The sequence below is a fragment of the Vombatus ursinus genome, unplaced genomic scaffold (genome assembly GCF_900497805.2).
Source record: "Vombatus ursinus unplaced genomic scaffold, bare-nosed wombat genome assembly UNPS02014830.1, whole genome shotgun sequence".
Lineage (NCBI taxonomy): Eukaryota > Metazoa > Chordata > Mammalia > Diprotodontia > Vombatidae > Vombatus > Vombatus ursinus.
The window spans coordinates 43997168-44019966 of record NW_020954608.1 but is presented as its reverse complement, the minus strand read 5'-3'; the positions used below and the strand labels follow the sequence as shown (position 1 = coordinate 44019966).

Here is a 22799-nt window from a genome sequence, read left to right as displayed (position 1 = left end):
GTAATACTATATCCTTTCAATAATTTATCACTCTTCTCATTTTACTTTTGAATTTCTTAACAAATTCATAATATTTAGAACTTCTAGCCATGCCTTTTAGAGATATAACAGATAGTACTTACATTTAACTAAATAATCTGTTTCACCTCCATTAAGCTAGAAGCCCTTATGTTATTAGTTCCTTTATACAGGAATACTTTGAACATCATGACTACTCAAATATTTGTCAGCAATTTAGTTTATTAGTTAATATATTTAAAAAACTGTGACATGCTTTGATACCTTAGACATCATGATTGCTCAAATATTTATCAGCCACTTAGTTTATTGGATAATGTGTTCAAAAAACTATTGATGTTATAAAGGAGTTGCTTTAAGAAAAAAATTCATTTTAAATGCCGAGACTATCTAAAAGGCTTTGACAACGGGGCTTGTATGAAAACAAGAATCTTCTGAACTTAATTACCAAGAAATGTTATTTTAAGTAGTGCCATTTTAAAGTTTCTAAACAAATAACTTTTACTTTAGCTGCTCTAGGTCATAACGGAGCTCTTTTATGTTTTCACCTATAACTGAATAGCAACAAAAACACTGGTGCCTCTTGATATTATAAAGCATATTTATTGTCTTTGAATTTGTGAGTAAGGGGAAAAAAGCATGTGGTCCAAACCAGATTAAAATGTAGTTGGGAAATGTTTAACAAAATAATAAAAATATAATAAAGCATAATGTTAATAGGTGGTTTCCTAAGTCAATATGTACCTTCAGATATCTTTATATACAGTTAAGTGGCCCCTATTGCTGTTTGAGCATGACACCACTAATCTAATCGAACCTCCCTTCATTTTACAGATGAGGGAACTGAGAGACTAGTGGAAGGTTAAATGACTTGCTCAAGGTCATACAGGTAGTCAGCAAAAGAGGTGGCATTTGTGTCTAGGTTCTCTGACTCCAAAGCCAGTGCTTTTTCTGCCACTATACTGCTTTTAATCCACCTATAGTGTGTTATGAGGATAGGCTGTATAATTATAGTACCAGCTATGGCAATTCAGTAAATCTTATATATTCAGGGCATTCAATGTTGTTCTAAAAAATTTACATTTTTTGGTATTTCATTTTATTGGATAGTTTTCTGTTTTCTAAATCAAGTGGTTCATAATCTTAAATCAGAAATATTTCAAAAAGTATAAAAACTGTTCATCCAAAAACTGCTTAAGGCTCTGAAAATGTAGTTCCATGTAAATAAAATGAAACAATTCAAAAATTAATCTTTTGTTGAGGTGAGTGCAATTTGCTTCTTTTGGAAAATTTAGTCAATGACTGAGTTATCCAGCTTCCTTTTCTTTGCCTTTGTACTCTCTGAATGAGGCTGTTTAAGCACACTTCCACACTTCTTTACATCTGTATTCTGGAAGTTACCCGAATATTTTTCTTCTATCTTTCTTTCTGCTTCAGAATTAGAAAACTGAGGTAAGTCAACCTGTAAATCCAGAAAATAATGCTGGTAAAAATTCAATTGTTTTACCTTATAAAAACCATAGTTAGATAATTTATAATAATCCTTTTGCATCATTAGTATATTGAAATGTTACCACTCTCAAAGCAAGCTAATATAAGGGTATTTAAAGAGCCTTTGTTATTAAGTATCCCAGTTACATAGGTGCCACTCAGCTATCCTCATCTTACTACCAGTACATTTTGGGATTATGTATTCGGAGATAGCAAAGAACTCTAAAACATACAAGGACCATTGACTGGAACTAGGGAGTTATGTTACTCAGCAGTTCGACAGAAAGCTAAAATAGGTTTTCCCCTTCAAGCATCCATGTAACTTAAGCAAAACCCATGGGCTATTATTATCTCTTCCAAATAAAATTTTGTCTTCTAAGCCTTAAATAGTACTTTGTTAATAAGGTAAAATGAAATCTTTACTTAGCCCTGGGCTAAGTTCTGGGAGAGACATAAGAAATGTTCTCTGGCATTCTAGAGCTTAAAATAAGTAAGTCCTATGTTTAAGAGGAATGTATGTTATTAATAAACAATAAGAATTTTAACAGTTTGTTTACAGTACCTTGAAAGATCCCTTCATGTCCTTCTTTACTTTCATGGTAATTATATGTTCCTCATTGTTCAGAAGATGAGCTTTAGGGCCTACTTTCAAATATGAAATAGTAGCATAAGCTGTAAAACTGAAGTCTTCTCTGTGGAAGAAAAAGTCCACAATCAAGACATTTGAATAAATCACAAAAGTAATACAAATATATGAAGGCATCATATGACAAACACTTTTTAAAGGTAACTTTTAATGTAATGATTTTTAAAATCTCTGAAGTTTTTTCAGAAATAAGAATCAAGTTCGTATAAATATTTTAAATTTGTTGTTCAAGTAACTTTTCTTAGCATCTTAACTTTAACTAAGAAGATTAAAAAAACTGAGTTTGTTTTATACTTAAGATATTGTTGTAGGATGAAGTGAGCAATAATTTTCTCCAATTCATCACGTGGAAGTTTAGGGGAAACAACATCAGATACTCTCAATTTTGCTACACCCTTTCCCATCCAGGCATCAATAAGTTTCAATGGTGTTAGCTTTTCATTTAGTTTTTCAGCTTGTTTCAGTATCTTGATTAAATCTCTGCAATACTCCGTTACATTCTTCTTTTCAAATGCTACAAAGGAAGAGATATCCGTACAGAGTGAATAAATATTAGAACAACTATAAAAATATTTGAAGTATTGGCTTACAAATACACTGGTAATTGACTGGAATGGGCTCACTACAGTTTTTATCTATTTTTGCCCCTCCTATTCAATGGCCACAGATGGTTAGTAAGTGATAACAACCATGCCTAGGTGTTAGTCCCATTTTTTACATAACTTTCCTTAAAATATATCTGAAGATGCTCATGTTTACTGTCTCCTATGGCAAATGCAATTTTGGAAGGACATTAACCACTGGCATCAGTTTCCTAAAATCTTTATCAATGATTCAACTTTATTTAAAACCTTGTTTTTGCCTACTACAGAATTTTTCAGAGCAAAACTCCCCCTTTGATTATTAGATCACACCCTAAGGTCTTCATGTTCTAGATATGTTTGTTGTATGCAGTCCCAATCTCAAATCACATTACATTTAAAAATAAAGCCACAATGAACTCACAAATGTCTTTACGGCAGTTATCACACATTTTGTTACAAGCTGCTGAATTCCACACTTCATCAAAATGTTGAGCTATCAGCATACGGCGACATCTGAAAACAATAGAAATATAATTGATAAACATTAGCTAATACCTTAATGAAGATCTCTAAGCAAACATTTCAAAGTGTATGGTGATAAATTTTAAAACGTCTTTTGTTTTAAATTTTCATCACAATAAAATAACAGAAATATTCAAAAAGCATTTATTAAGTGGTTCTATATGCTAGGCACTATGCTAAGCACTGGGGATACAAAAACAAAAAACAGTTTGACCTCAAAAGAGGTCAAATTCTCCTGAAAGAATATAATATAGCACTTTACTAGGAAACTAAGGCTCAGGGAAATAGAAGTGATGATCAGAAAAAAAAATTTTTTTTTTCCTTTGGCTAAACCTCTGATGTCAACAATTGAGTTTTAATACCTCAGGTATAATTTATTAGGGGGAGGGGAGATGGCAAGGAGGGCAGCTAGGTGGTACAGTGGATAGAGTGCCAGGTCTGGAGTCAAGAAGACCTGAGTTCAAATCCAGCCTCAGACATTAGCTGTGTGACCCAGGACAAGTCACTTACCCCCATTTGCCTCAGTTTCATCTGTAAAATGAGCTTAAGAAAGAAACTGTAAACCACTCCAGTATCTTTGCCAAGAAAACCCCAATGGGGTCACAAAGAGTTGGACACGACTAAACAACAACAATGATTTATTGGAACCACTTAAATTCTTAAAAAAAAATTTCCGTCTCCCTATCTTAGAATATTATATGCAGCAGGAAAAAGCCTCCTATGGAATAACAAAAATTCAATCCTATATATCAATTACTTGATACAAAATTATTCAGTTCAGGAATTTGCTGTAGTGGTTTACAAACACATCTGCAATTCTAACTAATGGAAAAACTTGTTTTATTTAAATAAAACTCAGAAAAGTAGCCAAATATTTTGAGATCTTTTTCAGTTCATTTACAATTTAATATGGTTAAACTTAAAACAGGGTTGCTGTGTTAGTATGAGTGAGAACAAATATGATGAGCTCAGCAATCAAGCAGAAGCTAATTTTTTGCATGGTGTAGACCTAGACAAGCTTCTCTAAATTAAAAAAGTTATTTGAATTTATGTGCCTCAGTTTGGTCATCGTTCAAATTCTATGGAAGAAATCTTATCCCTAAATTATGGTGAAACTTGAAGCAGATTTTCAGGCAGCAAACACAATTGAGTACTACGTAGGCAAGACATTGCACAGAAATGCACTGTCTCTAGTTCCTTCTAGACAATTCCAGAATGATTCAGAGGCCAGCACTGTAGATATCAATTGTCTGAATAGTATACAGAAAGAATGATGAGCTGTAAGACAGGTAATAAGGGACCAAACCATGTTTGCTTTAGAGTTCACACAATGGAAATGGGAAAACAAATACAAAAGTAAGGCCAACTGGAATACAGATAAGGCATATCCCTACAGCTGTTAAGCACCACACATGTTAGGAGGCAAAAAAAGAACTACTTTAAAAGCTCCATTAATTTATTCCTTTACATATATATTCATATATATTTGTATAGTGCTTTCCACTTTACAATCTATCTCACTGGACAATTTCATTCATATGTATACAATTCTTTTTTAAAAGTTACATTTAAACTTTTTAAATTATAAAATTGTTTGATGGTTTGTAAGCTCCAAAGGGCAGAAATTGTTTTTTGTGTTTGTATCCTTAGAGCCCCTAACGGGCCTGACACTTATGAAATGATAACTGAGTAAATGAATGATTTTAACTAATAAGTTATAAAATATATACATAAATGTAAAAATAAAACTTACTTGTATATATTATGGCAGTATGACACCATTTCATAAAGTTTCTGTTGACCTACATTTTCCATTACCACCATTGAACTTATTCTGAATATGTCTCCAAAACCATAGTATAAAATACAATCAGCTTTCAGATCATCTCGACCTATGATATATTAGATAGAAATGTTACTCTTAATACTGAATTAAATACAATTGGTTTTAGACCAAACATAAAAAAAAACATTAATGAAAGAAAACTGGCAACCTTTTATGGAATGGAGAACTGAACAGCTAAAATTCTCCCATAATATATGTGATAGGTGATCTACATAATTATCAAATAAATAAAACTTCTATTCAATATGTGTCACTGTTAAATCTAAAGTCTAAACTAATCCAGTAATGTGACACATCAAACTAACAGCTAAAAACAGGACAGGAAAGAATAGTAAAACAAATTTTCTTGGCAAATTAAGGATGCATGAATTTATAAATACAAAAATATGACAACAGCCAAATAATTCTTAATTCAAGAGAGAATTTAAAAAATGTTTTCTTGGGTAGTTTTATATCCAGGGTCATTTGGAAATACAGAAGATTTCAGCATATGTATTTGGCTATTGTCATATTTTTGTAAGACTAATAATAAAAATGTTTTAGCATACACTATACCTACATTAAGCACAATGCTCTGCATATAAAGTGTTTAGCTCTTAGACACGCATATTTAATGATACCTGCACGTCCACTCTCTTGGTAATAATTCTCCATTGACTTGCTCATTGAATGATGAATAACAAATCTCACATCTGGCTTATCAATTCCCATTCCAAATGCAACTGTTGCCACTACTACCTGAAATATTCCCAATAAATTAATTATTATTAAAATTGTGATTATTTTCAAAGTCCATGTATGTTTCCACTGATAAATATATACTTAACCTGAATTTTATTTGTTGACCATTTTTTATGAACTTCAGTCTTATCTTTTGGTTCCATATTTGCATGGTAAGCACCTGCTTGAATTCCCAGTTTCTGTAAACTAACTGTGACTTGTTCAGAATCCTTTTGAGAAAAACAATATATGATCCCTGTATAAAAATGCAAATTTTTTTTATTACAAATGCCTGTTTGCCTGAAAAAAAAAAAGCAATTTTGTTAAAAGGAAATTTTCAAAAGATCCTAACAAATTAAAACTATACATCAGTTAAAGGACAACTATGGAGACGCACAAAGCTATACTGTTTTAATGTTTAAAAATAAGCTCTCAATTTCACTTATCCACTCATCCAAAACAGGAGAATTGAGTCTGTTTTACTTACCTTTTTCTCATTCCTGAGCTCCTAAAAGCTAAAATTGTATCAGCCATATGCTGAATATAACAGAAGAAATTAGTGTAATGGATAACTGATAATTTGGACCATATACAAATGAAGTATTTGGAATAAGAGGGAATAGACTTTTAATTCCTGGTATAAAAAAGGTACATTATTAATATGGAATAACCAAAGCTGTGGAAAACTTTACACCAAGCATAAAATACAATGGAATGCTTCCCCCCTCATTGGAAGCCAACATTCTCACATACACCCTTACTATCACTGGCCCCACTCAGGTTCAAGTCTTCCTCTTCCATCTCTCTCTATTACCACCTCCACCCAGGCCCATACAACTCATATCCTCATACATGTATTATAGTAGTATTATAGTAATCTACTAACTGGTATTGCTCCTTCTGGTCTCTGCTTTCTGTTCTATACTTTAGATTTATCTTTGCCCTCTAAATAATAAGTTCTAGATTTTATTTAAGTTCCAGCACAAGGGCCACTTTCTTCTCAGAATTATTGTAGTGTTCTTCAATACAATTCATTTGTCAGTCAAAAAAAAATTCTGTATTGCTTTTTATCTTTTTATGGTTACATTCTGTTTCTGAAATTTGACTAAGTCCCCTGAGAACATGGACTACCTTAAACATTTTTATCATCTTTTCCTAACACAGGAAATATACATATAATACATGTTCAATAAATGTTTGTTAATTATAATTCACATAAGGAAACCAGATGAACTAGCTGAAACTAATTTTACTACGAACAAAAAATGCATCCAAACAATTCTGTATAGTTTTTCTAAAATCTATGACTGAGGGGCAGCTAGGTGGCATAGTGGATAGAGCACTGGCTCTGAAGTCAGGATGACCTGAGTTCAAATCCAGACTCAGACACCTAACACTTACTAGCTGTGTGACTCTGGGCAAGTCACTTAACCCTATTGCCTAACAAAAACAAAACAAACAAAAAAACACAAAATAAAATCTATGACTGAGCTGGATAAAACTATACAATCACATTCTAAGTTTGCAAAAAATAAATTATGTCAAAAATTATAATCTATTAAATTTCCAATTAGTAAACAACCAACTTCAGTTGGTTCACTTTTTACAGGGAAGGCATTTCTAAGTCTTCAAAGTTGTTATTTTTCCTATATTACCAGACTGTCCTTTGTATCTCCCATTAATGAGCTTCACAATGTCCTCGATGAAATCCTCAGTGTTTGAGGGCTTCTGACGAACCTAAAAAATACATTAACTTTAAAAAATAAACTAGTAACAATCACTAAATCATAACCCAGACATCACATCTTTCTTACTAGACTTTAATAAATACAGTACATATAATCCTCACTTTATTCACCTCATATGGCTCTCTCCTGCCATCCCCTGGATTTTGCTTTTAGACATGATTTTTGGCAATTTACCACAAAAGAGAGGATATCACATTCATGAGATTGTTAAATTCTGTAAGAAATCATTGCTTGGGATAATAAACCTACATTTAATCTATTAAGACTAATTTCAAATAATAGAGTAGTACCCCTAAAGGGCATTTCAAGATGTTTAAGTTTTATGCTTAAGTATAGTGCATAATTAAAAGCCAAACGAGGAACTATTAACAAATCCACATTCATACTTCAGCCAAGAATAATCATTCCATTCTATCACCTGAGGTCTCATTGTAGAATGCATACTAACCTCCCCAAAAGAGAAAATATGTGTAAATTACACACTTGAATTTCTCCTATTTCTGCATTTCCTAAAAGAGGCTAATTTCAATTGATAGTCCTTAGCAAATCACAAGGTCTAATGTAGCCTTATAAAAGATTGTAATATGCAAGAGACATATACACTTACAAGCTACAACTTAAAATAAAGGAATAATGGGCTCCTAACAAGGAATGGAGTTTACTTCACAAGGGCTGTTATTTGCATGAAGTCTTAGAAATCTTAACCAAAGGAGTTTTAAACTGAAAAGGGAAGGGCAAGGAGAAAACTGCATCTCTTTATCCACCAACCTATAGCTACCACAGAGACTAGCTTCAAAGTAGGATAAATAGTAGTAGGGTTGCCCAAAAATACACAGAAGGAAAAAAAAACAAAGAAAAAAGCCATCAAAAAAGCCCTTAACCTAAACTGTCTGTATACAAATAAACAAAATAAAGGTAGCACATTTCCTGAAGAAAGTCACACCCTTCTATATTATCCTCCATTCTCTTTTCCTTTGCTTTAAGTTCTATCAGATAGCTAACACCTTAATCATTTCTTCTCTACCTCTCCCATTTTTAAAACTGTCCTCATCCACCAATTCCTTTCCAGCTGCTAAAAAAGTGTCCAGGTGTCTTCCAATCCTTAAGACAAACAAACAACTTCATTGGCCTTCCATTCCCTCAATCTCTTCTCCCTTTCAGAGTCAAATTCCCAAAAAGAGCAGCCTACACTCACTACCTCCATTACTTCTTATATCCACATCTCACTTTTCAATTCCCTGTCATCTGGCTTCCAACCCCACTACTCAATTAAAACTTCTCTCTTCTAAGAAAATGACTTTGGCTTGATTTAAGGAAGAATTTCCTAACAATTAGAGCTATCCAAAAGCATAATGAGAGGCCTGGGAAAGAGGAAGGGAGTGATCATCACAAGAGTTCAAAAAAAAGGCTAGACACCATTTATTGGGTATATTGTAGAGGGAATAGTTTATCCAGCTATAGGTACGAATAGAGAGCCTCTCAGGTTCCACATGATACAATTTGAAAAGTTGCCTTGGGGCAGCTAGGTGGTGCAGTGGATAGAGCACCAGCCCTGAAGTCACAAAGACCTGAGTTCAAATCCGGCCTCAGGCCAAACACTTGACACGTACCAGCTGTGTGACCTTGGGCAAGCCATTTAACCCAGACTGCCTCACCAAAAAAAATAAAAAAAAAAAAGAAAAGTTGTCTTGAATATCTGTTCATTCCCTAGTTACAGCAATCACACACACACACACACGTAAAAAAAAATGCAAAGGTAAATCTACTCCATTGAAGTTTCATGTAGTGTATTCAATTAACAGAAAAGCTACATGCCTCATAATAAAGATTTGGCCGATTAAAAGATGCAGTAAATGTAAAGCACTTCTCAACACATAAAATTTTTTGAGCATCCTTCAAAACATGACTGGTAGCAGTTGCTGTCAAACCAATTAGTGATGTATTGGGGAACTGCCGCTTTAAAATTCCAAGTGCCTTATAATCTGGGGAAAAAAAATGGGGAAAAAAACTGTTAAAAGTATCCTTCCCTACCTGCAATAATTAAAGTAGGTCACATACTATAATAATGTATGAAGTAATATAATTATTATTGATTTTGATTAGTACATAAATTATTATTAATAACATTTCTCTAGTGCTTTTGAGCCCAAAAAGGACCTTCCTCACAACAGTCCTGTGATGTAGGTAATATAAGTATTACTGTCCTTTTACGTCTGAACGCAGTGTTTCTCTATCCAGTTGCCTACCTCAGCTGCCTTTAAGTTACTAAGTAGCATTTGCCTCCAGAATTTAATTTAACTAGTTCTTCAGGAAGAGCTTCTTGGTTAGTTGGAAGAGCTTCTTGGTTAGTTGGCAAACACCAGGAGCTAAGGAACAACTTAATTCTAGCCAAGTTTAGTGAGGCATCTGACAAAATATCCTGTTCTCTCAAAATATCCTATTCTCTTCTGATTAAAAAAAAATAGAAAGATGTGGGCTAGAGATAATGAAGTGGATTCAGAAGTCAAGTCAACAAGAAACGACTATGTGCTGGGGATAAAAAAGCCAAAGACAGTCCCTACCCTTGAGGAGTACACAATCTAATGGGGGAAATAACACATAAACAATATGTACAAACAAGATATATGGAGGATAAATTGGAGATAATTTCAGAGAAATAACACTAGCATTAAGTGGTATGGGAAAGGCTTCTTGCCAAAGGTGAAACTTGAAGGAGGGCAGGGAAGCCAGAGGAATGAGCTAAGGAGAACAAGCATTCCAGGCACGGAGGACAGTCAGTGAAAATGACAGAGTATCTTGTAAGTGGAACAGCAAGGAGGCCAGTATCACTGGATTGTAGAGTACGTGGAAGAGAATAAGGTGTAAGAATACAGAAAAGGTAAGAGATCAGGTTATGATGAACTTTAAAACAGGATTATTATTTTTTTTTTGTATTTTGCTAGGCAATGGGATTACGAGATTTGCCCAGGGTCACACATCTAGTGAGTGTCAAGAGTCTGAGGCCGGATTTGAACTCAGGTCCTTCTGATTCCAGGGCCAGTGCTCTATCCACTGCACAACCTAGCTTCCCACAAACAAGATTTTACATTTGCACCTGGAGGTAACAGGGAACCACCAGAGTTTACTCAGTGGGATATGATATAGTCACCCTTATGCTTTAGGAAGATCAGTTTGACAACTGGGTAGAGAATGTACTAGAATGGGGAAAAACGAGGTAGGGAGACCAATCAGAAAGCTATTGCAGGAATCTATTTTTCTGGTATATATTTAGTACCATAAACTATATGATTAGTATTAAACATAGGTATAAAACATACCAGGTCTGAAATCATGTCCCCATTGACTACAGCAATGAACTTCATCCACAGCAATTCTAGTAAATCTTCCTGCTTCATAGGCTTTCTCCAGCCTTGACATAAACATTTTGCTTTTAGCAATTTTTTCTGGGGTAACATAAATGAGCTTTAGCTTAGAGTTTTTATTTACCATTTCAGCATGAACCCATTTCACGTGTTCCTGTTAAAAAGTAAACAGAAATTTAAAAAAACCTACTGATCTATTTTGCTAAAATGGTTAGTAAAGGAACTCATTGTTATAATTTACTACTACTACTACTACTACTACATATTATAATTTATTACATTCTTTATTAAACAATTCAAGGTCTTCCAATATATCCTTGGCAGAATTTTAGTTGATAAAATCTCACATTCATTCAAAGTATTTTTAATAAATATTCTTAAAATATATAAAATATGCAGAGCTTTGTGCTAGATGCTGAAATACAAAGACTGAATTAAAGCAGGTTCCATGGCCTACAGCTCACAGTCTAACTCAATATGATATAAACATATGTATTATAAAATAACATATGACAAATGAAAAATGTGTAATACACAAAGGGTATGGAGAGATGGCTTTTTAAAGAAATTATTCATGTTTAAAGAGCAGGTTAGAAACCTCATAATGCCACTTCCATCCCCTTCCTCTTATGTTGCTTACTCAGCAGCACATCAGTAGCCAGACTTTAATTCTGTCAAGGAAAACCTGTAGCACAGGAGTTCTTAACCTGAGGTCTGTGACCTTTCCTGCCCCCTCCTAATATTTTGATAAATTTATTTCAATATAATTGGTTTCTTTTGTAATCCTGTGCATTTTATTTTATGCATTTAAATATTATTCTGAAAAGGCATCTGGCTTCCCCAGACACAAAAAAGTTGACAGGCTTTAGAAGGGCTGACAGAGGAATGAACTGAGCAAAGGCTAGAATAGGTGTTCTTAACCTTGAGTCCTCAGGCTTCCAAGAAGTCAGTGGATAGATTTCAAGGGATCTGTGAACTTACATGGGGAAAAAGATACATCTTAATTTTCACTAACCTCTAACTGAAATTTTGTACTTCCTTCATTTATTTAAAAAAAAGTTACTGAGACAGGGCGTGGATAGACTTCATCAAACTGACAAAGGTACCAATGCTACAGGCCAAGAACCCCTGGTCTAGAGGGCATTCAATCCAACTAGGTTTTAGATTAACTAAAGCATTATTCTTATCAAACCTCTTGAAAAAGAGGTGGATGGGCATAGGAAGATGGCAAAAAGAATAAGTAAAAAATGTTTTATGATGCATATGTATTTATTCCCCAAACAGAATAAACTATATAAGAGTAAGCTATCTTGCCTATAAAATATTTTTCATTTGTTTATTGCATAATTACATATCCCTAATTATTACTATAGGATTCTAATAATAAGTTACCAGTTTATTGCTTTAGAAGAACAAGACACTATGAACTCACCTTTAATACCTATCCAAAACATACCTTAGTGCTGGAAGCATTTAGCAAAGTAGCTGAAACTCCCAATTGTTCTAAAACCATTAACTGATCTTCCATAAGAGAAATCAAAGGGCAGATCACAAGTGTGAAACCTGAAAGATAACATTTCTGCTTTAAACTTCACAATTTCCTCAGTATGCTATTGGGATATTAGGTAAATATGGGCCAATAAGCAAAACTCTGAAAGCTATGCAGAAGTCTTAATATTTGTTAATTTCTTTTGCTTTATCAATTTTCCAATATACTCTGATATTCCAAACACTAATAATTTGAATGTTTAATTTATAACCAGTAATATTTCTTTTTTCAAAACTCAAATACTATTAAGAAAAAGAAACATTATAAACTTAAATACTGGAACTTAAATACAAAATAAGAAAAGAAAAAAAAAGCATTGTCATGTGCACAGCAGAACATGAGAGGATTCAAAATAAACAACAATAAATTTCCATTTCAAGAAAGCCTATATAATATATATTATACATTGCATTCAGAGTTGTCCATCTTAGCTTTCTTGTAAGTTTTCTTTTCTTCTATGCTGTGCACTTCTTAGTTTGTTCTTTTTCCCCCTTCCTCCCCCTAATCCAGAAGGCTACAATTAAACACAAATATATTTATATTTATACACATACAAATACACACACACCCACACACACATATATGAGTAATATTTCAATATAGTATGTCAAGCCAATAACATCTTTGGATAAAATTTTTAAGGTGATGCATATGAGTATTCATGAGGAGCCTACAGCTTAAGCAAAAAAAAAAAAACAAAAAAAAACCAGCAACCTATAAATTTGGAAGTGTTAGTTTCATGGTGGCATTCAATACATCATACCAGTCTACATTAACTTCTTCTGAGTTTGAGTCCAAGTGAAAATATAACTAAATTAATGACTTTTTCTGAAAACTATAGCCTTTCCTTTTTTATGTTCCGTCCAGAGCTGAGATTGACATAGTCCTAAAAACTCTGAACAATATTAATGAGAATAATAATACTTACTTCAATACTTCAAGATTCCAGGATTTAATCAGTGCACATGCTTCCTTCACTGACACACAATGTAATCTTAATATTGTCTTCATGAGTGGTTTTAACCAAAAAAAATTATCTGGCAGTCAATCCCATAATGATGTTAATATTGTTCAGTTGTTTCAGTCAGGTCCAACTCTCCATGATCCCATTTGGGGTTTTCTTGGCAAAGATATTGGAGTGGTTTGCCAGCTCATTTTACTGATGGGGAACTGAGGCAAACAGAGTGAAGTAACTTGCCCAGGGTCACGCAGTTAATAAGTGACTGAGGCCAGATTTTGAACTCAAGAAGATGAGTCTTCCTGACTTTAGGCCTCAAACTCTATCCACTGTGCCACCTAGTTGCCCTGCTGGTCCTCAGACAACATGTATCATTAGGTCATACATATCATTAGGTCTTTCCAAGTTGGTAGATTTACCACAGCTTATACTCCATTGGCATATTCTTTCAGAAAACAGGGTTACCTCCACGTTAAGGTAGCAGAACTTTAATGCAAGATTAATAATAATACTTAAATTTCCCCATGCTTCTTTAGTGCTTTACAGTTTTCAAAGTACTCTCTTATCCCATCTGATTTTCACAACAATCTTATAAGAGAAACATATTTGATAATATCGTTCCAAATTTATAGGTGACAGAAAAGCATCAGAAAAGTTCTGTGACGTGTTCAATGTCACACAACTGGTTAATGGCAGAGCTATGGCTCAAACTCAAGTTTTCAAAGTCTTGGTCCAATATTCCTTCTACTTTACCTCGCTGCCTTCTACTAGTTATGTTTCAAGACCTACATCAAAATACTTTTATAAAAAAAGAAAAAGAGGGGTGAGAGGAGAGGAAGCAGAAAAAATAAGTATTTACAGCTTTTCCGCAGAGTTTGACTGTGAGAGGGAGGAAAAATGTAGGCAGATAGCTTGAAACTGGCACTACAAAAGGTTATCTAATATTTATTTTGTAGAATTTAATGCAATAAAAAAAAGAAAAAAATCACTAAAAATTAATTTTAAAAAATTAAACTAGTAGGTAACTTTCTGCAAAGATACACTCAACAAAAAATTTTGCAAAATCAGTATATTATTTAGAAATTATTTTAAAGCTATTTACAAACAAATATGAAAGAAAACCACATATTCCCCCAATATTAGTTAATTTTTCTTTCACATACCATCAGAACATACTGCTGGCAACTGGTAACACAAGCTCTTTCCACCCCCCGTAGGCATCACAAGAAATATTTCCTTTCCAGCCATTGTCACATTAATAGTTTCAAGCTGTAGAGGCCTAAACTTTTGCAGTTTAAAGACATTCTGCATGGCATCTTTAATTTTCCCAGACCACAGAAAATCTAGGACGAGAAAGACACAAAATAAATTCTATACGATGAAACACTTAAAACAAACAAAATAATTAGATGGTTGTTTTTCTAAAACAGATTTTCATATACAATATTCATTAACAAAATACAGATGAATTAAGTACAATTTTTAACTTTTGGGGAGGCACTCTTTTTTTCAAAATATTGATTTATTTTTATGACTAGCTTGACTTTCAGGAAACATTCAAACAAGGTCAATGAAATAAATACAGAATTTTTTTTTTCATTCAGATAAGGCTAAAAATATTGGCAACTCCCAATTAACATAATAAATATGGTATTCATGGATAAACATTTTTTGTTTTACTTTGGAATGTTCTGATAGTTACATTTCAATACAAGTTGTATGATGCACTGAGAAATAACAAAACCTAGCACATTTTGCTCATAGACAATTAATAAATGTTTATCAATTTTTTTATGTCTACTAACAGGAATCCAATTAACCAGAACTCATAAATGGCTATACTTTTTTCTATACAGTTCATTTTTAGAAGAAACAAATCACAAGAAAATAAGCTATTTTAAATTTAGCAAAATAATAATAACAAATAATTTAGGATATGACCTAAAATCTTTACCTACTGATTTCAATACTTTTTGTATCTTTAATATTCTGAAAGTTATCAGTGATGTTTCTAATGACGTCACAAAGTACTGCAAGATCCTAATTCATCAAATAAAGATTCAATGACAAGAACATAGGCAAATATATATATTTCTTCTTTTTTTTTTTCAGTGAGGCAATTGGGGTTAAGTGACTTGCTCAGAGTCACACAGCTAGTGAGTGTTATGAGTCTTCGGCCGAATTTGAACTCAGGTCCTCCTGACTCCAGGGCCAGCGCTCTATCCACTGCACCACCCATCTGCCCCATAGGCAAATATATTTTTAAAAGGCTTTCAACAACATTCAAGCAGGAAGCTTAGTTAACACTAAGCAAATTCATGTAATTAGAATAACCACATTCTGCAGGCATCAAAGTTAATCTAAATTTTACTATATCTTTCCAAAAAAAATTAAATCTAAACCATGAAAACTAAATTCACAAAGTATCTGGATTCACATCCAGCTCTCCTTTCCCCCTACTCCCTGAAAGGAATGACCAGCATAACCTTTCTAAGACTGATGCAAAGTATACTAAACAGAGCAATTTAAACTTCAGTTTATGCCAAAAAGAGAAAAGAAAAAACCAATAACAACAATAACAACAACAAAAAAAAAACTAGCAAGATAAAAAGTAAAACCTTGTTTATTCCAGCCCTCAGGTGAAGAATCCAATTCTGAGCTTGTGCCAGCATCTGAATCTTCTAGAGATTCCTTTATTTTCTTCTTTAGGGCAGTTTTTTTCTTAATAAGTTCCTGCTGTCTTTCCAGAAGTTCTTGTATCTGAATTTCTATTGCTTGCAGCTCACTGGTGACAGAATCTAATTCCTCATTTAGCTCTACAGCAAAGAAAAGAGGTCCACAAGGACCATAGTGAGTTTATCAAACTTCAAACTGTACTAGAAACTTTAATACATGTTGCTCAGCAACCAAGCAAAGGATAGACCACAAAATAAAGGAAGAATTATCCAAAGGAGACTAGAAGAAGGTAATCAAGAGTTCCTACACCATCTATATTCTAATGACCACACCCTAACACATAGGCATTTGTAGTGCCATCTATTTAAAATTTCCCTACCTACTATAATAATAAATTTCACATCAATGTGTTTATGTATTTATTAGCCTAGTGATAAATAGGGTTCATGACTACAACCTTGTGCTAGAGGTACAAAGGGAAAAATTATGTATTACTGGGGTTTTCATTATCTCTTCATTAACTCCAATAAAAAATGCCATCCTGTATAGTTCTAATCAATAGGAACTCTGAAGATAAAAAGATGTAGCAGAGGATGGATTTTCTCCCATAACAGTTCATTCAATTGACAATTGGAAAACTGTTAAAAGGTATCTCTAATATATCAACATAAAGGCATACAAAGTAATCATCACTGTCATAGTTTTACTTCGCTTCAATCTCAATTTCACTGTTATTAACTGATACCACATGACTGACACAACATAATAATAGCTACACTGCAAAATAAATATTAGATAACCTTTTGTAGTGCCAGTTTCAAGCTATCTGCCTACATTTTTCCTCCCTCTCACAGTCAAACTCTTCGAAAAAGCTGTAAATACTTATTTTTTCTGCTTCCTCTCCTCTCACCCCTCAAACCCCTGCTACCTGGCTTCCACTCTAAGCACTCAACTGAAACTGTTCTCTCCAAAGTCACTAATGATCTCTTAATTGCCAAATACAACCAGCCTCTTCTCAGTCTTCATTTTGTTGACTTTTCTGCTGCATCTAACAGTGTCAACCACTTCTTCCTCCTGGTTACTCTCTCTTCCCTGGATTTTCCATCCTGTTTAATTACTCCTCAGTCTCCTTTGCTGGATCATAATCCATAACTCAACTCCTATATGTAGTGCCACCTTGGTTCCCTTCTCTCTCTATTCTTTCTTTGATGATCTTAGAACTCCCCTGGAATCAACTCTCATGTTTACACAGATGACTCTCAGATTTAAATATCCAGCCCTAATTTCTCTGCTGAGCTCTAATCCCACATTCCAAATTAACGTACCATAAGTATCTTAAACTCAACAAGTCTAAAATCAAACTTCTTATCTGTAGTTGTATACTTTGCCCTTTCTAATATGTTCCCATTTATGGTGAGGCTACCACCATCATTCCAGCCAACCACGACAACCCTTGGAGTCATCCTTAAATATTCACTGTCCTTCAATCAAATATCCAATCAGCTTCAAAGTCCTCTTCATTATATTTCTACATCTGTCACATTCTTCCCTTTTCCTCCATTCACTTGGTTACCACCCCAGTTCAGATCCACCTTATCTTCAGGCCTGGATATTAGAATAACCTCTTAATTAGTATTCCTACTTCAAGTATCTTCCCTCTCCAATCCACCCTCCATGGAGCTTACAAATTGATTGTCCTAAAACACAGTTATGAACATGTCAATACTCTTCTCAAAAAGTTCCAGTGGCTCCTAATTGCCTCTAGGATAAAATACAAACCCTTCCATTTGACATTCAAAGTCCTTCACAATCTGGATGCAGCCTACCTTTCCAGTTATTGTAGATTCATAGACTCTGTTCTATAAATGCCAAAACAAGCTTAGCTACTTGTTCCCCACATATACCATTCCATAGATTGTCCTTCATGACTGCAATGTACTCTCTACCTCTACCTCACAGAATCTCTAGCTTCCTTCAAGGCTCAGCTCAAATGACATGTCCTACATGAGGCTTACCCTAATCTCTCAGTTGCTAGTGGTACTCTCCTTCACTCCCAGAAAATTATTTAATATGCATTTTGTATTTACTTAACTGTATTCATGTTCCCCCTCCCCTCAACAGAATGTAAGTTCCTTGAAGGAAAAGATTGTTCCAGTTTTGTCTTTGTATTTCCCAGTACCTAACATAATGTAGGCAACTTAATAAACATCTGTTGAATAAATACACAAAGCCAACAAGCTGGGCTGTTCAAAAGAAGCCACATAGTTCTGAGGCAGTTATTCATTAAAACTTATCCTATCAACTTAACTTACTTTTTAGGAATAGTTTACATGGTTAAAGAATTTGAATCAACATATGATGATAATATAAACTCAGAAAAAAAAAAATGAAGGACAAGACCTAGGCTCTTAAAACTTAAGCACCTCTTTTTATCCCTACCTCCAGCCTAGTCATCAGGACAGCAGAATGGGCTTTAAGGCCGAACCTGCATGTATCATTTCAAAATACTATACGAGCCTGAGAGTTCAGGCTCATACAGATTTTTCACATATCATGGGCACCCAAGTCTGTGGCCAAGTCCACATTCACTATACTTTCCAGGATAATGACTGTTGCTTGTGATCTGCAAGATGTTTCTGGATTCTTAAATTTGAAGCAAGCAGAATTAGAAATAAAACAGAACTAAAAAAAGGTAATTATTTCAACCCACCTGAAACTGATTCCATTTTCAAACTGTTTTACAATGCCTGAAGTTCTTTCTAAAAAAGAAAGACTGATCAATAAATTTTTAAAGTCTTATGTTCTATGCATAGTATTCTCACTGATAAGGATTAGAAAATTAATAATATGTGAATGAATTCGAATGAATAATATGTGAATTGTTCCTAACTTACAAATAGTCCTTAATTCAGAAATGCTACTCTAGCTGAGAAGCCATCTCCCAGTTAGTGAAAATGTAAGAAAATCCTCTTCCCTCCTCCAAAACACTGCTCAAGGATGATCCCATCCCAGTCACTTCATCAACGTAAGATTACTATTCTCTTCTCCCACTAAAAACCAAACTACAGTTGCCTACCAAATAATCAAAGATCTTAGTATACTTGGATCTGAATAGAGATAAGATTGTTGCTATTATTATCACATACTAATATTACCACAATGAAAAACAGAAAAGGCAACAGACCTTTTTATTACAACGAAGGTACTTTGTTGTGGAGATTGTAAATAGTCTACAATAAAAGATGTTTCCACAGGTAGATAAAGGCTTGTACTGCAAATGAAAACCATGTTTTATTAAAAATAAAATATACAAATACATTAAAATCAGCTTAACTAAAAAAGAAAAAAGACCCAGATTCCTCCATACTGCTCAAGACTAATCACTACGAACATTCCATCTCCCTGCCACCCCCAAGGTACGCAGCTTTTGTTATTGTAGTTGGAGAAGAAGAAAGGGGACATTTCACAAACTTGCTAGCCATTTGGCAATGAATTCTTTGGTCATGGCAACCCATGAAACATAAAAAAATGTAAAACTGTCCCCAAATCCTTTGTGATACAGTTTACAGTGATGGTAGCAAGGTGGAGGAAAAGGGGATAGAGGGTGCTAAGAATCACACAGATGAACATGAGGACATATTACCTGAGGAAATGAATCTTGTCAATTGTGACATTCTTGCTATAAATGAAACCAGAAGACAAAAAAGCTTTGGCTAAACATGCAGGTGCCTCATAAGTAGTTCCTGCAAAGACAAATAAAGGAGTTAGCAGTGTATGATTTTTCATGCATCGAAGGACAAGAAAAAATATTTCATGGGACATATGGTCATCTCATATTGTAGTGGTCATGAGAAGCATTTGCAAAATGACTAGAATGAGCACAACTATAGTTCACAACAACATCTGTTGCAGAGGATGAGAAGGTAGAGAAATTCTACAAAGTTCAATACAACCCTCCAAATTCAATCAGTATATGCTTTAAAATTGGGTGACTTCAATACAAAGTTGAACCTAAGGGAGAAAAGCAAAAAATATACTGGAACAAAATTAAAAGTGAGGAAAAGTCAAAGGCTTATAGACTATACAGAGACCTCATATTTATATATCACATACATCCCTAGCTCTGGTCCACTAACAAAAGTCAGAATACTCCCATGTCTACCTAGCAGCCTCTCTTGGAGTTGATGTTGTAAAAGCTAGTTTTTGTTCTTATTTGTTTCTTTGTTTTTTTTTTTTTTAAGTTAGAAAGGCTGCAAGCATAACAGATAGAATCCTGGACTCTAAATCAGGATGACTTGGGGTCAAGTCCCATTTCTCACTTACTAGTACGTGCCCACAGGCAAGTCACTTAACTTCCTACAACTAAAAGCTACAGATAAGTTATGATTAGTATCAGTAGAAAATGTTGCCACACCAACAAAATCACAAGTCATTGAAATACTGAGGAAAACATGGAGATCAAAGACGGTACAGGACTACTGCTCAGGGTGGACAACACAATGGAAACTGATGACAGAAAAAAAGTAGCACTGCTCATTTATAATTTTGCTGCTATTTTATCCACCAAGAAAAATGCTCTCTAAACTGGAATGAATGAAATAAATATCACTAGTAGAAAATTGATATGCAAGATACATAGGGAGATAAGAGACCACATAAATGCCTCTGATGAATTCATAACACAAGGTCTAGAGGAACATCCTTTGGTAATGAAATAACTGGTAGGTTTGAGTGCTGAACACAACTGGTGATCTTGTAAAGATCATCCAGAATGGAAAAGGTACCAGAGGATTGGAAAAAAGAAAATGCTCTAATTTTTTTAAGGGGAGGAAAATGGAGTCTACAAACTATAAGCCAGCAATCTTGACTTTGATAACCCGGCAAAATTCTAGAATGTTTCATTAAAGAGATGGTTAGTGAACACCTAAGAAAGTAAGATGTAATCACAGAGTCAATATAGTTTGATCAAAAAAAAAAAAAGGTCATATCATGCTAATGTCAGCTCCTTTTTTGACAGACTTACTGAAATGGTAGTCAAAGGAACACTTGATACAGTTAACCTAGATTTTAGCAAATACTTTTATAATCTCTCATACTATTTTTATAGAAAGATGTAGTTGTAGGCTAGACAACAGTGCAATTAGATGAATTCAAAATTAGTTGGATGGCTGGACCCAAAACTAACGATTAATGGTTTCACGAAGGTCTCTAATGGAGAGCCTCAGGGATACATGCTCGGCTCTATCATTTTTAACAATGATTTAGATGGCATGCTTATCAAATCTACAGATGACACAAATGTGGGAGGAATAATTAACACGTTGAATAGCAGAGTCAGGATTCAAAAAGATCTTGACAGGTTAGAGTACTGGATTGAATGTGAAAAAAACAACAAGAAGGACTTTAGAAAGGAGAGTTAAACATTTTGGGGAAAAGATAATGAGTTCTGCTTTAGACAGAGTAAATTTGAGATGCCTATGGGAGACATTTCTATCCACATGGAGGTGTCTAGAAAGCAGTTAGAAATATGGGATTGGAACTCAGAAAAGATATAAAGGATAGATATGTAGATATGGGGTCATTTGCATACAACAACAGACATAAGGACAACACTAAATGTCAGGGAAAACAGATAAAGAAACATACTTTCTTCCCATTGGAAAACAGGTGAGAGACTGACAGAATGCGGCATACACAGACTATATAGTCTGTTTCTGTTTAAGTGATTTTCTTTACTACGTGATGGTTTAATATAGGAGAGGGGGAGGGTTACATCCATGGGTGTGCCTACGGTTAAATTTTTTGAAACTGGCAAACCTGACAAATGAGATCTTGATTGAGTTGGTTGTCTTGACTTAGGAAAAATAATGAAGAAAATGTTAATAATGTATATTAAATTTAAATGTGGGTCCAGAGTACCTCCCCTTCTCCTAAATGCCGATTGTTAATCATTTACCAGCACAACCCTGGTTATATCTAGAAATAACTGTGCTATAGAAACAAGGCATCAATAAAACATCTCAAAATAAAAATCAGCTTCAGAAGGATAAGACATAGGAAGCTAACTAGACAACAGTTCATCTGAAAATCACTCTAAGTTGTGCATTTACGCATCAGTAGCAGCTTGATAAAAAAACAAAAATAAAAAAACACACACACAACTTGACAAGTCTTAAAAGTTGCACCCTAGCTTTCAATAATTGTGCCTGACATGAAAAATACTCAACTTTCCCTCCCAAAAAAGCCAACAGAGGAGTACACAAAAACCTGTCCCAAGCAGACTTCCCCAAAGATTCGCGTGGCCCAGAGGCGGCTTCTTTCAGCAACATCTTAGCCCAAATCTTGGCCTAAACCCAGGCCTGCCTGGTCAATGAGTCACCCGCCCGGCCGTTAACTGAGAGGAAGGGATGGGTGAAAAGGGAGGGCACCGCGGACCCGTCAAGGCTCCTCGCTTGCTAACTCAGAGAACATCGCCTCAAGAGTCCAAAGCAGCAAGCTCACCGCTGCCATTCTCCCCGCCGGACCGCAAGCAGCAGGGCCCAGCTTGGACCCAGAGGCCAGCATCTCCACCCCAGGTCAGCTACTCACCCTCAGGCGCTCAGGCTAGCTTCCCTCCGCCGGAAGTCTTCTTCTCAGCCAAACGCGACGGCGCACAATCATTGGCTCGACCCTTGCAGCC

The 22799-nt window shown here is 34.5% G+C and overlaps 2 protein-coding genes across 4 annotated transcripts in view; one reads left to right on the top strand and one right to left on the bottom strand.

Moving 5' to 3' along the window:
* Positions 1-605: 605 nt before the first annotated feature.
* RECQL (RecQ like helicase) lies at positions 606-22791 on the bottom strand. Of its 3 annotated transcripts, none has more exons than XM_027838733.1 (17): positions 22709-22791; positions 19764-19863; positions 19305-19391; positions 18831-18879; positions 16063-16260; positions 14608-14787; positions 12394-12500; positions 10893-11091; positions 9391-9557; positions 7483-7564; positions 5935-6083; positions 5728-5845; positions 5015-5153; positions 3161-3252; positions 2450-2669; positions 2072-2201; positions 606-1480 (listed from the first exon to the last, which is right to left on the bottom strand). In XM_027838733.1, exons 4-17 carry the CDS (start codon positions 18844-18846, stop codon positions 1310-1312), a joined length of 1968 nt encoding a protein of 655 aa, XP_027694534.1. In that variant the 5' UTR covers positions 18847-18879; positions 19305-19391; positions 19764-19863; positions 22709-22791; the 3' UTR covers positions 606-1309. The 3 variants fall into 3 exon arrangements, with proteins under 3 accessions (XP_027694534.1, XP_027694536.1, XP_027694537.1); XM_027838735.1 differs by lacking the exon at positions 22709-22791 and adding an exon at positions 22622-22706; XM_027838736.1 differs by lacking the exon at positions 22709-22791 and adding an exon at positions 22556-22610.
* The window catches only part of GOLT1B (golgi transport 1B), a 16075-nt gene continuing 15803 nt past the window's right edge, over positions 22528-22799 (top strand). Inside the window, exon 1 of the mRNA XM_027838581.1 lies at positions 22528-22796. Coding sequence (XP_027694382.1) covers positions 22528-22796 — 269 coding nt within the window. The remainder of the gene's footprint in view (positions 22797-22799) is intronic.